General features: G+C 53.1%; 1 protein-coding gene across 1 annotated transcript in view; it reads right to left on the reverse strand.

The window, feature by feature from the left end:
* LOC144735877 (uncharacterized) overlaps positions 1-16,936 on the reverse strand; it is a 45,369-nt gene that overhangs the window by 9,518 nt on the left and 18,915 nt on the right. Inside the window, exons 7-16 of the mRNA XM_078618440.1 lie at positions 15,961-16,058; positions 14,768-14,881; positions 13,097-13,218; positions 12,176-12,345; positions 10,539-10,856; positions 9,726-9,900; positions 6,841-7,086; positions 4,856-5,073; positions 3,739-3,954; positions 2,556-2,583 (exon numbers count right to left, since the gene is read on the reverse strand). Coding sequence (XP_078474566.1) covers positions 2,556-2,583; positions 3,739-3,954; positions 4,856-5,073; positions 6,841-7,086; positions 9,726-9,900; positions 10,539-10,856; positions 12,176-12,345; positions 13,097-13,218; positions 14,768-14,881; positions 15,961-16,058 — 1,705 coding nt within the window. The remainder of the gene's footprint in view (positions 1-2,555; positions 2,584-3,738; positions 3,955-4,855; positions 5,074-6,840; positions 7,087-9,725; positions 9,901-10,538; positions 10,857-12,175; positions 12,346-13,096; positions 13,219-14,767; positions 14,882-15,960; positions 16,059-16,936) is intronic.

Below are 16,936 nucleotides of genomic sequence, written 5' to 3' on the forward strand. Positions count from 1 at the left end.
TGCGCGTGTCAGTGCGCGTGTCAGTGCGCGTGTCAGTGCTCTTGTCAGTGCACGTGTCAGTGCGCGTGTCAGTGCGCGTGTCAGTGCGCGTGTCAGTGCTCTTGTCAGTGCACGTGTCAGTGCGCGTGTCAGTGCGCGTGTCAGTGCTCTTGTCAGTGCGCGTGTCAGTGCTCTTGTCAGTGCACGTGTCAGTGCACGTGTCAGTGCGCGTGTCAGTGCGCGTGTCAGTGCTCTTGTCAGTGCGCGTGTCAGTGCGCGCGTCAGTGCTCTTGTCAGTGCACGTGTCAGTGCGCGTGTCAGTGCTCTTGTCAGTGCACGTGTCAGTGCTCTTGTCAGTGCACGTGTCAGTGCGCGTGTCAGTGCGCGTGTCAGTGCTCTTGTCAGTGCACGTGTCAGTGCGCGTGTCAGTGCTCTTGTCAGTGCACGTGTCAGTGCGCGTGTCAGTGCGCGTGTCAGTGCTCTTGTCAGTGCACGTGTCAGTGCGCGTGTCAGTGCGCGTGTCAGTGCGCGTGTCAGTGCTCTTGTCAGTGCACGTGTCAGTGCGCGTGTCAGTGCGCGTGTCAGTGCGCGTGTCAGTGCTCTTGTCAGTGCACGTGTCAGTGTGCGTCGTCAGTGCGCGTGTCAGTGCACGTGTGTCAGTGCGCGTGTCAGTGCACGTGTGTCAGTGCGCGTGTCAGTGTGCGTCGTCAGTGCGCGTGTCAGTGCGCGTGTCAGTGCGCGTGTCAGTGCACGTGTGTCAGTGCGCGTGTCAGTGTGCGTCGTCAGTGCGCGTGTCAGTGCACGTGTGTCAGTGCGCGTGTCAGTGTGCGTCGTCAGTGCGTGTCAGTGCACGTGTGTCAGTGTGCGTGTGTCAGTGTGTGTGTCAGTGTGTGTGCGGAGCGGCAGTGTGTCAGTGCGTGTGTCAGTGTGCGTCGTCAGTGCGTGTCAGTGCACGTGTGTCAGTGCACGTGTGTCAGTGCGCGTGTCAGTGTGCGTCGTCAGTGCGCGTGTCAGTGCACGTGTGTCAGTGCGTGTGTCAGTGTGCGTGTGTCAGTGTGTGTGTCAGTGTGTGTGTCAGTGTGTGTGCGGAGCGGCAGTGCAGGGGTTAGCGCACTGCACTACGAACCCGGCAACCCGAGATCGATTCCTGCACACGGCCAACACCAGTGACGATTATCTGAACTGGTCATGGGCCTCCCCTAGGTCGACTCCGCCTCAAATGAGTACCTGGTGCGGGTGTGTAAACATCGCCACTGGGGAGACAAAGGCGGCCGGGCGTGGTGCTGGCCACCCACCCCCTCGTGAGCCGTGCCGGCCTTCATAGATGCTGCACAACACTTGCCCCAACAGTCCGCTAAGGCTACACGGGGGGTGGGGAATCTTTGTCTTTGTGTGGTGTTGGTTACTCACCCCTTTGTGTCCCGTTCTGACCTTCACAGGTGTTTGCTAACAGCACATGCCCCAACAGTCTGTTGAGACTATACGGGCAATCTTTGTTTTTGTTGAACTTCTTTCACACCGTACGTAGCCAACTGTGCTAATCGGAGGTGCGGGGGGGGGACATCAATCTAAACACGAATAAGCCGTTCTAAAGAAATTAGTTTTCAATCTAGACGTAAAAGTGCGTGGCTCCAGTGGCCACCTAATATCGGAAGGAAGAGAGTTCCAGATGGCCGCAGACGCTTTTGGGAAAAGCGCGATGCGGTGAGCGTCTTTGTTCGATGGCTCGCCAAAAGCCGCTGCAAAGACGACCGGAGTTCACCTGATGGTCCATGCTCCTTGCCAAGAGGAGCGAGGTATTGCGCTTCATTTGTGTAATTAGTGGCACAAGGTAAACCAGCGCCTGGCCTGCAATCGGGCACAAGTCTGCCGGTATTGGGGGCGATGATTGCCATGTGGTCTAGCCACGGGCACCGCAGGGGGCAGCTATGCTTACAGCTATTCTGTACAAGTGCCTGGGGTTGATTCCCGAACCAGGCGCCTTCCCGTGTGTAGTTTTGTACATTCTCCCCCTGTTCTTCACGGGGTTTGTCCGGCTAAGTCACTCAATGGGGATCACGCAGCAGCAGCATTGCCCCCCCCCCCCCCCCCCCCCACTGTGACAACGTTGCAGGACCCTCCTGAATAAGAGTCTTGATTGAGACTTGTGGAGACTTTCCTGGGTGGACAGTAGTAGTGATAATACTTATTTGTATTAGTATCGGTGTGAATCTTCTTGGTTCTTTCGGTAAAGTCACGTAGAAGGGAAATATTAAATAATAAAAATAAAACATAATAAAATTATTCTCACGACGTTTCGGCCACAACGCAAGCAGCCGTCCTCATGTGAAAACCAGGTCTGTCGAGGTAACAGCGTCTTAATGAAACAGCACCATGCTTGGAGCATATATTTAAGCTGGGTTGGAAGGGGGGGAAAGGGCGCCTTGACAAAATAATTTGCATATCAAGAGGAATTCAGCATATTTATTATTTTATTACTTCCCATCTACGTGACTTTACCAAAAGAACCAAGAAGATGAATCGGTGTGAATGTCGCCTTGCGATCGTCTCTTCCCGCTGGCGAGCGTGCGACTCACCTTCAAACCGCAATCCGTCCTCCGAAAACTGAAAGATAAACAAAGTAAAAAAAATATTTAAACACATACACAGAATTTGGATGCTTTCCTCGTACGCATGGGTTTTCTCCTCCTAAATGCAAAATCATTCAATCAAATCAAGATGTATTTGTTACATGGAAAGTCCCGTGTAGCCCGTTACCCAGCTAGGTTTGCAAGGCAGATCCGTGGTGCAGAGGAACAGGCATCAGAGTGATCCGTGCGGAGGAACAGGCATCAGAGTGATCCGTGCGGAGGAAGAGAACGCAATCTTTGATACGGCCAAGGAAAATGCGGAAAGAAAAAAAATGAACAATGTTAACGAAAGAAAAAAAATTGCCCAAAGGTCCCAATGCAAGACCCTCCCTGACCCAACGAGTCTCAAGCAGCTCAGCGAGACATTCCCGGGGTAAACAAATGGCAGAGCAGAGATTTCCCCTTCCCCCCCCCCCCCCGCCGTACGAGCGAAACCCTCTGGGGTCCAACTCCATCCCGCACCGACCACGCCCTGCCGCTGTTCCGTGGTGGCTGGGGTGGCGGTGGTGGTGGCGCCGGCGGTGGTGCCTGCGGTGGTGGTGGCTGTGGTGGTGTTTGTGGTGGCAGTTGTGGCGGTGCCGGCGGTGGTGCCTGCTGTGGTTGTGACGGTGGCTGTGGTAGCGGTGGATGTCGTAGCGGTGGCTGTGGTGGCGGTGGTGGCGGTGGTGGCGGTGCCGGCGGTGGTGGCTGCGGTGGTTGTGACGGTGGCTGTGGCTGTGGTGGTGGCAGTTGTGGCGGTGCCGGCGGTGCCGGCGGTGGTTGTGACGGTGGCTGTGGTAGTGGTGGATGTCGTAGCGGTGGCTGTGGTGGCGGTGGTGGTGCCTGCTGCGGTTGTGACGGTGGCTGTGGTAGCGGTGGCTGTGGTAGCGGTGGATGTCGTAGCGGTGGATGTCGTAGCAGTGGCTGTGGTGGTGGCTGCGGTGCTGTTGGCGGTGGCTGTTGGTAGCAGTGGCTGTGGTAGCGGTGGATGTCGTAGCAGTGGCTGCGGTGCTGTTGGCGGTGGCTGTGGTAGCGGTGGATGTCGTAGCGGTGGCTGTGGCTGTGGCGGTGCCGGCGGTGGTGGCTGCGGTGGTGTTGGCGGTGGCTGTGGTAGCGGTGGCAGGTTGTGTGAAGCCGCGTGCGTTGTCACCACGGCGAGGCACGGCTCCCTGATCTTGAGCGTCCCCACACGGAACATGCGGCACACCAGGCTGATGGCGGCTGACTCGTCAAGCCCCGCCAGCCTGCTGGGGGCGGCCGTTGCCGCCGGCCTGGCGGCCGTGCTGGCGCCGCTGCTGCCGCCGCGGGACCCCCTCCTCCCCACCGCGAGACGCGGCCGTTTCACCGGCACCGGGCTTTGACCAAACTGCGAGGTCGCACGCACAAGCAGAGAAAAGGAGACACCTCCTCACCACACCGCATCCCTCTAACAGACTGCTGTACGCACGCACACTGAACTTCTTCCGCACCGTGCGTAGCCAACCGTGCTGTTAGCGAGCGGCCAGCTACCAAGGTGGGGGAGCTTCCATATCCGTTCCCTGAAGAAGCTTCCGGCACCGTGTAAGGGGGGAGGGGGTTGAGGGGAACGGGGTGGGGGGGAAGGGGGGGGGGCAAAACGTCGGAAATCGCGCGACAACCAGAGACACACGCCGGAGAGCTACGCAGCGGTGGCAGCAGCAGCGGCGGCGCGACCACGACGAGCGACTGGCGCGACCGTCGCCGGGGTTGCTAAACCCTCTGTGGCAGCCTTCTCGACAGACCTGTTCTTCACCTGAGGACGGCTGCTTGCGTTGTGGCCTAAACGTCGTGAGAATTATTTTGTTATGTTTTATTTTTATTATTTTATTACTTCCCTTCTACGTGACTTTACCGAAAGAACCAAGAAGATGAATCCCTGCAGTCACGAAAGCTTTAAACCAAAAATGACTCCTTGTAAAAAAAAAATGTGCCAGTTTTGTTGCCAGATAAAAGGGTAAAAAACCAATTATCAAGATAAAATAACTTAATCGGTACTAAGGCTCCCGCAAGGCCATTTGGGAAGGGCGCGTGGCACAGTTTGGTGCCAGCTATCGTAGAGTGGCGGCGGTCGTGCCGCTACGGTTCTGTGTGGTGAGCAGCAACGTCTTTAAAAACGACGATGCTACGACGACGCTGGCGCGTTCCGAGATTCGGCGGTGAACGGGAAAAGTGGTGAATGTCTAATCGTATATATTTATACATTCCGGCGAGCCAGGCCCTCACAGGCCCAGCGGGGCGAGCTCCCCCACCTTGTTCTTCATCCTGGCCTTGATGCTCATGGTGGATTTCGTGGACATCTGGAAGAGGCTCCCAAAGTCTCCGTCGTCGTCGTCTCCTCCCGCGGGCTGGTCGCCGGCCGCGGGCTGTTCGTCCACCGACGCCGCGTCGTCGCTCAGCAGCGCGGGACGCTCGTCGGCCGAGCACGGGCCCGAGACGGGCGACGAGGTCTCGCGACGGTCGCTCGGCTCTACGGGGACAGGGACGGACGGTCAGACGGTCGGTCTGATGGACGGACAGTCCGACGGATGGCCGGCCGGATGGATGGATGGTCCGACAGACGGTCCGATGGACGGTTGGCCGGTCGGACGGACAGTCCGACGGATGCCCAGCCGGTCGGTCGGACGGATGGATGGTCCGACGGACGGACGGTTGGTCGGTCGGATGGACGGCTGATGGACCATCGGTCGGTTGGACAGATGGTCCATCGGCCGGTAGGATGGATGGAGAGTCGGACAAACGGAAGGACGGTCTGTCGGACGCGAGTTACTTTCCACATCCTTTAATAATTTATCACGGGCTTGTTTTTGCAAATAGTCGTTTTGTGTGGACTGTCGTTGCGGGACGTGTATTTGTTTTTATTGTCAATTTTTAATTCGACATATCTGCTCTTGCGTATGATGACAAGGTGTGCTCAGGGGCTCGATGACAACGTCGTGGTCTGCTGCTCTACTTTACTCGATGATTCTATTATCCACGAGCTCGAGCCCACCGAGGGATTCGCTATTTTTTCAGAGGCGATCTGGCCACACGTGATAATAGCTCAGCAAAGTGGCCGATATCACAATCACAGCGTGGGAGCCAAATAATCTAGACTCGAGTCGAGGGAAAACACCGGAGGAACTGGCAGAACGATCCACAAGACCACCCATTGAGAGAGAGAGCGAGAGAACAAAGCGGACTCCAAACATATAAGAAGAGGCCTCGTCAGGGCTTCGGATCGAACCCACGAATTCCTGCGCAGCAGGCAAAAGAGATAAAATCTCCTCACCACGGCACGCCAGAGCAAACTGGAAACTGCGGTGGACGTCAGAATGATTTCCTGCTGATTTCGATTTAAAGCTTTCGTGACTGCAGGGATTCATCTTCTTGGTTCTTTCGGTAAAGTCACGTAGAAGGGAAGTAATAATTTTTATTATTTTTTTATTATTTAATTACTTCCCTTCTACGTGACTTTACCGAAAGAACCAAGAAGATGATTTCCTGCTGCTCACGAGTACATACCTGTCAACCCCTTATCAGTGCCTACTTTATTACAGACCAAATTAGACCCGATTGGTGACCCCGTGCCCTTATAGATCTCCAAGTCCCATCACAAGGGAGAAACTAAAACGCAAAATTTTTTTTTTTTGCCCGTATTGAAACAGCTGTATGCTGTATGGACCTGAGAACGCAATTTCCCTGCACAAGAATACGAGTAGCAGCTATGCGAGTACTTTGAGGCATTGGTGGTCATCTCTTGTTTACCACCCTGCTGAGCCAGCGGTGGAAAGTCCTCATTCCCATGGCGAGGGCAAAGTCTTATCCACAGGACAACCCCGTTAACTAACGTCGTTATTTTTACAGAAGCGACCTGGCCACAAATGATAGCTCGACGAAGTGGCTTTTCACGTGTAAATTTATAGTAGCCAAATACTGTAAACGCGTGAAGTCGATTCTAAATGTGGTGGGAAAAACCGGAGGACCCGGAGAAAAATCCACGAGACCACGGGGAGAGAGACACCGCAAACTCCAAATATACAGCAGCAGGCGTCGGGGTCGGGATCGAACCCACGACCTCCTGTATACCTGGCGAGGTAGTTAACATCTCCTAGCCACCGTGATGATGAAGAGAGAGAGACAAGCAAACTCCAAATATACAGCAGCAGGCGTCAGGATCGGGATCGAACCCACAACCTTCTGCAAAGCTGGCGAGGTAGTTAACATCTCCTAGCCACCGTTGACTGCCACTGCTCACCTCTGATGCTGCGGCGGCCAGCCACGGGACTTGTGGTCCCCCTGGGCGTGCCGCTGGTGATGGACGTGGCGATGGGGGAAGCGCAGGCCGAGGAGTTGGCGGCGCTGGCGGTGCTGGCGGTGCTGGTGGGGGTGGCACACCAGCCCGTGTCGAGCTCAGACACCAACAGCGGCGTCGAGGTCGGGGTGGTGGTGCCGGAGCTCCGAGTCTCGTTCTCCTCGTCCTCATCGTCACTCGACAGCACGACTGGAGGGGAGGGAGCGTGGGAGGGAGAAACCATTATTGTGCTTATATATTAGTTTAACACGTAGACTTTCGCAAACCAATGTCATCCATAAGAGGTTATTTTGGGGTTGGATAGCGTAAATGTGTAAATGTGTCGTTAAAATCCGCCACCACCCGACACAGCCAACGAGTAAGGGTTGTCACGTAAACAGAACGTGCCAATTCGTCACTAGTACAGCACACCGGTGTGTTGGAGAGCCGAATGATCAGCACGAGACTACAAGAACATCAGAGAAATATGAAATACTCCCAAATGCAACTGTCAGCAGTAGCAAAACACGCGTGCCAACAAGGACACTCAATTGATTTTGATAATGTTGAAATTCTGTGCAACACTAGCGACTAAAGAAATTAAACAAAATTTTACCGTTCGGATAGCGACTGACTTAGTGCTGCGTGGAAGCAAATCGTCAAATAATCAAATGTTTAAATGCGAACCTATACACGGCACCATACTTCAATAGGAATTACCGTTGGTACAGCTATTTAAATACATACAATGGAGAGGAAGGACAAGATCAAAGGGCTCGCATAATGCGCATGCATAATGTACGTTGACTCATTAATCCTCTCCCCCCCCACCACTTTGCGTAAGAGCGCAGAAGCGTGGTCACCACATCTGCGCCGCTACATAAGGAACGAAACAGGTGGACTTCTCCGCAAACCTGGCTGTCGCCTGATGAAGCTGGTTGTAATTAGTGGCGAAATGTCACAGTACTCAGATTGTAAATGTTGTGGCTTTGCTCTCCAACACACCGGTGTGATGTACTAGTATATTACACTATATACTACACTACTATACACTACACTATACACTACACTATACACTACACTACTATACACTGCACTATACACTACACTATATACTACACTACTATACACTGCACTATACACTACACTATATACTACACTACTATACACTGCACTATACACTACACTATATACTACACTACTATACACTGCACTATACACTACACTATACACTACACTACTATACACTGCACTATACACTACACTATATACTACACTACTATACACTGCACTATACACTACACTATATACTACACTACTATACACTGCACTATACACTATACACTAGTGCTGTACTGGTGACGAATTGGCCACGTTCTGTTTACGTGACAACCCTTACTAGTTGGCTGTGTCGGGTTTTAACGCCACATTTATATATTTACGCGATCTAACGCAAAAAACCTCTCATGCTTACATATTATATTATGTAACATATTGCATTTAATTATTTCATGACTTGAGAAACAAAAGATTAGGGTTTTCTCTTTGTGGCAACAATACAGGTGTTAGGATGTTCAAACACCAAATAAAAAGCTTTTTCAAGGAGAAAAAATGAATTTTTAATTATCGGAGCATGCTTTGTTTGCATATCCGCCACCAGCAAGTGTGGTTAATGCAGACTTTATTCCTTGCTAAAGGGGTTTCTGTTTGGCGATTGAACATGTTCGTGTGTTTGTTTGTTGCGGTTGCACCCGAGTCAAGATCCACACGGCTCACAGGGCTGTCGCCAATAAATGAAACTGAATCTTAGCACCGATTGTTTTCTTGCCACAAAGGGTGAAACCTATTCTTATTTTTCATACTTTGATTCTGCCAAAAAAGGTCCCATGTTATATTACTTCTGCTATCGTTTTTACATTTCAAGTACAGTAGACTCTCGATTATCCGCGCTAATGAAGGCGAGGACGACCGCGGAAAATTCAAAATCGCGTATAATCTATAAAGATACATTTTCCGCGGATCTCTATTCCAAAAACGATCGACCGATGGATGCGCGCGTGGCTCAGTGATAACAACTTTCCTTCTAGATTTGAAGCTTTCGTGACTGCAAGGAATCGTACTCTTTGGTTTTTTCGGTAAAGTCACGTAGGTAAAACAATTAATAAAATAAAATAAATGAAAACTAAATGTCTCATCACAAATAACTCTGGCTAGTTATTTTGCCGTGCCTTTTTACAGCTGATGAGGGAGGCTTGTGTTGCCTCCGAAACGTCGTGATTTAATATAGTTGTTTCCATTTATTTTATTTTATTAATTGTTTTACCTACGTGACTTTACCGAAAAAACCAAAGAGCAAGAACTTTCCTGTTCCCGCGCAGAACACTCGACCCACGAGGTGGACAGCAGTAGAGCCACGCCAATCAAAATCAATAAAACTCAGCCCACTGTTGTAAAGATATTGCAACTACTGTACTGAAGGAGCGATCACGTGGATATCAAATTCACCGGAGCAACATATTTGTTCGATCGAAGCACGTGACTAGTAATGAACATTTCCGAGAATAACAATTTAGAAATGATTTTTGAACGTGAATTTCGGCTTCAGGGAAAATCCATGAGTTATTAATTTACGTCAAAATCTCAGGTGCGCGCGGTTCATCTGAAAATTGGACAATCCGCACGCGGATAATCTACAGTCCACTTTATTTCACAGACGTTGTTTTTGTTGACAAGCCCCGGCCATCCGGAGTCCGGCTCACCGGGGGTTTCCACCCCGTGATTGTAAACACGTCGCTGACGACTCGACTACCAGGCCCGGAGGTCGCGCGGCTCGTCCAGAGGTCACTCACTCGGCTCCGTGGGCAGCTGAGGCTTCCGCGCCCCACGACCCCTCCCCCTCCCTCTGCCCCGCACGGACGTGCGAGGGACGGTGCTGCTTCCGCTGTGGGCGAGTCTGACGTGGTCGGGTCTGCCCAGCGGCGACACTCCGCTGAAGTCGTTCGATCTCAGCCTCAAGGCAGCCGACTGCACTCGCAAGCAGAGACAAAGATACCTCCCTCGTAGCTTTTGCAGGACGCGGCGGGGCGAGTGCCGTTAGCGAGCGGCCAATTCTTAAGCGCGCGCGCAACCAGTTCCAACTGCACGCGCGCAACCACGGTTAAGACCGCACACGCAACCACAGTCGCAAGCACAGTGCAACCACTCACTACACCACAACCACAGTCGCAACTACACCACAACCACAGTCGCAACTACACCACAACCACAGTCACAACTACACCACAACCACAGCCACAACTACACCACAACCACAGTCACAACTACAGTGCAACCACTCACAACTACACCACAACCACAGTCACAACTACAGTGCAACCACTCACAACTACACCACAACCACAGTCGCGACCACAGTGCAACCACTCACAACTACACCACAACCACAGTCGCGACCACAGTGCAACCACTCACAACTACACCACAACCACAGTCGCGACCACAGTGCAACCACTCACAACTACACCACAGTCACAACTACACCACAACCACAGTCACAACAACACCCCAACCGCGGTCACGACCGCACGAGCAAGCCGGCCACATTCTCCCGAAATCGCCGCAACGTCGGCTCACAATGGGGCGAGGGGAGGTTGTCCACCCACCTCTACGGCCTGCAGGCGCTCCTCCGGCGACCTGTATGCATTCTGCGCCCGCAGGCTCAGCGTCAGCAGCAGCGGCGACCTCTTGCCGATCGCCGTCAGGTGCTGGTAGTTGCTGGACGTGCCGCTCCCCGTCCCGCTGGCACCGCTGGCGGCGCCGGTTCCGCCGCCGCCCTCGGCCGCTTCCTTGAGGCGCTTGCGCGCCGTGTCGGGGATCACCTTGTGGCACGAGTCGCACGTGGTGAGGTTCTCGCTCTTCTTGCCACAGTTGTTGCAGACCGCCCAGAACTGTTTGTCAGCGCCGTCGAGGGACGGGCGCAACTGAGAGAGCGAGCGAGCGCATTAACATACTGCGGTGACCTCGACTCGGCACGGCCCACGACCTCGTCTCGACACGGACACACGGAGAAACCGATCTCGCACCTCCGATTAGCACGTTTGGCTATGTCTAGTAAACCCATTGAGACACATAGAGACACACAGAGACCTATAGAGATACATAGATACTCACGGAGACACAGAAACAAGTAGATACATTAATCACAAGCCACAGTAACGCAATTGTGGCCATGCAATGCAAACCATGGACCGTATAGTCAACCAATTGAGGCGCTCAGAGACTCAGAGACACATACTCATCGAGATACGTTAAAGACAAGCCACAGGAGTGGGATTGTGGCCATGCAACCAACACTACAGAACCACACAGTAAACACCGCTGTTATCTACACTCCTTCAACGGAGGCGGAGGCAGGGGGGAGGGCCACACAAACTCTCTCTCTGCTGAAGCGCTCTCGTCATGACCAGCAGCAGCAGCCCTCCTCGACATCGAGCCCCTGACCGCACTGCCGCCATTGTTCTTCCCCCTGCACCTCCGATGAGCACGGTCGGCTACGCACGGCGCGAAAGAAGTTCAACCAGATGCCTACGTACATGCACACGAGTGTGGGTCTCTATGGGTCTCGGTGGGTTTTCTACAGTTCGATACGTACATGCACATGAGTGTGGGTCTCTATGGGTCTCGGTGGGTTCTCTACAGTTCGATACGTACATGCACATGAGTGTGGGTCTCTATGGGTCTCTGTTAGTTCTCTACAGTTCTATACGTACATACACATGAGTGTGGGTGTCTATGGGTCTCTGTGGGTTCTCTACAGTTCGATACGTACATGCACATGAGTTTGGGTCTCTATGGGTCTCTGTTAGTTTTCTACAGTTCGATACGTACATACACATGAGTGTGGGTCTCTATGGGTCTCTGTGGGTTCTCTACGGTTCGATACGTACATACACATGAGTGTGGGTCTCTATGGGTTTCTGTTAGTTCTCTATGGGCTCTCTGGGTTGTCTATGGTTCTATATGAGGATTTTTGTGGGTCTCTTCCAATATGAGGAAGCCATTGGGAGCTGTGCACTGCTTTTTGTGCTTAGTTTGTTGTCCTTCTACCCCCCCCCGCACCTCCGATGAGCGCGGTTGGCTACGTACGGCGCGAAAGAAGTTCAACGTACACACACACACACGGAGGGCGCAGCAGCAACCGACGCGGCTACAGGTGCGCGGGGATTGACGCCCCGCGCTAGGCCGAAACGTGGGGCAAGGGGCAAGGGGCAAGGGGCAAGGGGCGGCGCGTCCCTCTCACCGCCGAGCGATGGGCGGTGACGTTGGCGGAGGCCGGCTCCGTGGGCGTGCCGGGGGAGAGCAGGAGGCCGCCCGCCGTCACGTCCCTGCCGCCCCGCTTGAAAATCACCTTGCGGCAAAACTCCGACGCCTTCTCCACGTTGGCGGCGGCGGCGTCCAGGGAGTCGTCGTCTGCGTGCACCAGCGGGCGTCACGACGCGCCGGGGGGAGGGGGGGTGGGGGGGTGGGTGGGGCAGGGGGGTGGGTGGGGTGGGGGGAAGACGCACGCACGGGCGTCAGGAGTTTCGTCAGCTTTATTTTTGTTGCAGCAGGCGAGAAGTCACGAGGCTCAAGAGAGAGTGGGGGGGGGGGGAAATCTCGTTTGCAAGAGTGAGATGTTCACTACCTCGCCTGGTATGCAGGAGGTTGTGGGTTGGACACCGACCATGAGGCCTGCTGCTGTATATTTGGCCCTCCGGTTTTTCCCTCCACATTTAGAATCATAAATTTCCACGAGATAAGCCACTTTGTTGAGCCATCATTTATGGCCAGGTGACTTCTGAAAAAGGAGCTACATAGCTCAGAGGGCCTTAGGCCTGGTAAAATAGAACTAGACTCGAGCGATAGCATCGAAGCGAGTCGAGCGACGACGCAAACCGCTACCGGAGCAACGACAACGACGAAAACAACAACAGCGGCAGCCGAACAGAAATCTAGGAGCGCAAAAAACAACAACCGCATTGCAGATGAAATCCAAAATGTTGCACAAAACACAAACCGATGCCAAATCAGACGGCCGAGAACCGACGGCATTCTGGGCGGCTTTGCTCATCGGCTCTTATTTTTCAGACACGTTCGAATTTCAAACCGGGGTCGGCCTCCGCTGCCGCGCTGCCCAGAGGAGCACGCTTGCTGTGGTTCACAAGGACTTGAGCGCAGTTACCTGCTGCATCAGCAGCGGAGGTCACCCGGGTCACGGAGTCACTGCCATTGCCGAGTCTGTCCTTCACTCCCAGCACCACCACGGGGTAGAGCTGCGGCCTCACAGTCGTGTCACCATCCTTGCTGTTAGACAAACACAGCGGGGCGGGGGTTGTTCTTATTCGCGTCTCTCACCACACATGCTCATTACACACTCGCTCGCAACGAACACTCTGCTCACACGCTCGTAATACACACTCACAACACACACACTCACAACACACACACACACAACACACACGCTCACAACACACACGCTCACAACACACACACTCACAACACACACACACACCCATAACACACACGCTCACAACACACACGCTCACAACACACACGCTCACAACACACACACACTCACAACACACACACACACTCACAACACACACACACACTCACAACACACACACACTCACAACACACACACGCTCACAACACACAGACTCACAACACACACTCACAACACACACTCGTAACAATCAATCCACTTGCGCAATCATATCACACACTCACAACACACACACTCTCACAACACACACTCACAACAAACACACAACACACACACTCACAACACACACACAACACACACACTCACAACACACACATCCGTAACACACACTCTCGTAATGAACAAGCAACGGCTTTAGGCTGGCCATCCAACAAAGATGGTCACAAGATGGCGGGCACTTTCAGATGCACTTCTGCGGCCGTCTGGAACGCTCTCCCCTCCGATATTAGGAAGCCACTGGAGCTAAGCACTTTGATATCGTCTAGAGTGAAAACTGACTTCTTTAAAACTGCTTTGTGCGTTTAGTTTGTTGTCCTCCGGTTAGCACGGTTGGCTATGTACGGTGCAAAGGAAGTTCAACATACATACACAATACGCTATACACTACGCTATACACTACACTATACACTACACTATACACTACACTATACACTACACTATACACTACGCTATACACTACGCTATACACTAGAATACAATACACTAGAATACACTACACTATACACTACACTATACACTAGAATACACTACGCTATACACTACGCTATACACTAGAATACAATACACTAGAATACACTACACTATACACTACGCTATACACTAAGCTATACACTAGAATACAATAGACTATACACTACGCTATACACTAGAATACAATACACTAGAATACACTACACTATACACTACGCTATACACTAGAATACACTACGCTATACACTATGCTATACACTAGAATACAATACACTAGAATACACTACACTATACACTACGCTATACACTAGAATACACTACACTATACACTACACTATACACTACACTACACTATACACTACAATACATTACACTATACACTACACACACTACGCAATACACTTCATTATACACTAAACTACTATACATGACGACACTAGACTTATTTCAACATACGTAAATAAATATACACATTCACCAACTTCGAAACTCCCGCAACCTACGCCCCCCCTGCCCGCCCCTCCCCTCTGCAAAACACAGCGGCCTGGCGGCAGCAGCAGCCACGGCACGCTGGCACCGGCGCCGGCACCGTAACAACGAACAACGAGAAATCCGCGTGAAGAGCGACTCCCACCGGAGGCGCCTGGCTGCGCTCACCGCGGGGATGGCTCCTTGCTCTGGGCGTTGGCGTGCAGGAACCAGCGCCCTCCCACCAGCGTGCCGCCCGCCGTGGACGCCTGCGGGCTGCTGCGCAGCGGGCGCAGCTGCTCCCTAGGCCAGACGGTGCAGTGGCACAACAAGACAAGACAAAGGATCCTCCCCGTATAGCCTTCACACGACCGCCGGGGCAAGTGCCGTTTGCGAGCAGCACCTGCAAAGGAAGGCCGGCACGGCGCACGAGGGGGTGGGTGGCCAACACCACGCCCGGCGATGTTTACACACAGCACCGGGTACTCATTTGAGGCCGAGTCGACCTAGGGGAGGGCCCCAGGACCAGTTCAAGATAATCGTCACCGCTGTTGGTGGCCGTGAGCGGGAATCGAACTCGGGTAATTTGCCTGGTTCGTCGCGCAGCGAAAGCACGAACCGCTGCTGCTGAATCTGTAAGAGCTGCGAGGTTGTCGCGTAAACCACAGACGGACGGGAGGCAAGGCGGCCAGAACCGGAGCCAACAACGACTGCCTGAGCTCTGGGGTGCTATGTTGGGATGTTTTGGCCAACTCGGTTATTAATAATAATGGCTGTTTACTCATCATCATTAATAATAATAATTTAATTTTATAGAGCGTCATTCATGCAATTGCACATCAATTATTCAGTTCCGTACAAAAAAGTTCCCCACTACTTAGCAAATTTAAAACAATATGAATACATAAATAACAAGAAAAAATGCACATGACAAGCAAAAAATAATCGCAGACAAAATGTATTTAAATAAATCCGTTCGCTCTCCATACCCCACACCACAATCCCAACATTTTGCCGGATTCTGGAGAACTTTCACTGGAGAGGTGGTGGAGTGGCCAAAAGGTTACGAGTCAGTTGAACAATAATGTAAATGCCTATTTTCCAGCGTATGGCAGGAGGCAAGACACGCAGAACAGGGGGAGAGCGTACAAACTCCACACAGAGAGGCGTCAGGAGTTGGGAAACGAACCCAGGTGCTTTCTTGATTTTCGAGGCAGGAGTGTCGGCACTGCGCTGTCACCACCCTGCCACATTTGCCGCCCTTCCCCCATCCGCGCCTTCGATTGGCACGGCTGGCTGCGTACGATTCGAAAGAAGTTCAACAGAAGCGTAATGGGCTACAGATTGTGGAACCCCGGAAGCGACCTCGCCGAGTTCTCTACCTGGACGAGTTTTCCGTGGAGGGCAACCGGGCCCTGGTCTGGGTGGGCGACGTTCGTATCCCGCGTCCTCCTTTGGCGAAGTACGAGCTCGTAGACTTCTGCGCACAACACACACCGCGTCACAGCCACCGCGTCACCACCACCACCGCGTCACCACCGCCACCGCGTCACCACCACCACCGCGTCACCACCACCACGTCACCACCACCGCGTCACCACCACCACCGCGTCACCACCGCGTCACCACCGCCGCATCGTCACCACCGCCGCATCGTCACCACCGCCGCATCGTTACCACCGCCGCATCGTCACCACCGCCGCATCGTCACCACCGCCGCATCGTCACCACCGCCGCATCGTCACCACCGCCGCATCGTCACCACCGCCGCATCGTCACCGCCACATCGTCACCACCGCCGCATCGTCACCACCGCCGCATCGTCACCACCGCCACATCGTCACCACCGCCGTATCGTCACCGCCACATCGTCACCACCGCCACATCGTCACCACCGCCACATCGTCACCACCGCCACATCGTCACCACCGCCACGTCACAAGCACTAGAATTGACAAACTAATTTCTTGAGAAGTGCTTCTTGTGTTTAGTTTGTTGTCCTTCCCCCTGCAACTCCGATGAGCACGGTTGGCAACGTACGGTGCGAAAGAAGTTCAACATATGTACGCACAAAGGATAAAGAGGCGCAGCCCTGCAACGTCTTACTCGCACCGCTGTTGACAGAAAGACCCCCCAAGAGTGGGAGCTCTGGAGAGCCCCTCTGGGAATATATTTCTCCCCTTGACCCCACGCCGGCCAGACGTTTTCGGAAGAGGTGGGGTACCCACACTTTACCCCACCGCACGCGACCTGACGATCGACCAACCGTGGCGCGTTACCTACTGTGACCGCTGCTGAAATCCGCACGACGCCGACCCCAACCTAAACTAAACAATTTTGTATTTAACCCGGTAAGGC

Source organism: Lampetra planeri, chromosome 57, assembly GCF_965212315.1.
Source record: "Lampetra planeri chromosome 57, kcLamPlan1.2.h2, whole genome shotgun sequence".
Taxonomy (NCBI): Eukaryota; Metazoa; Chordata; class Hyperoartia; order Petromyzontiformes; family Petromyzontidae; genus Lampetra; species Lampetra planeri.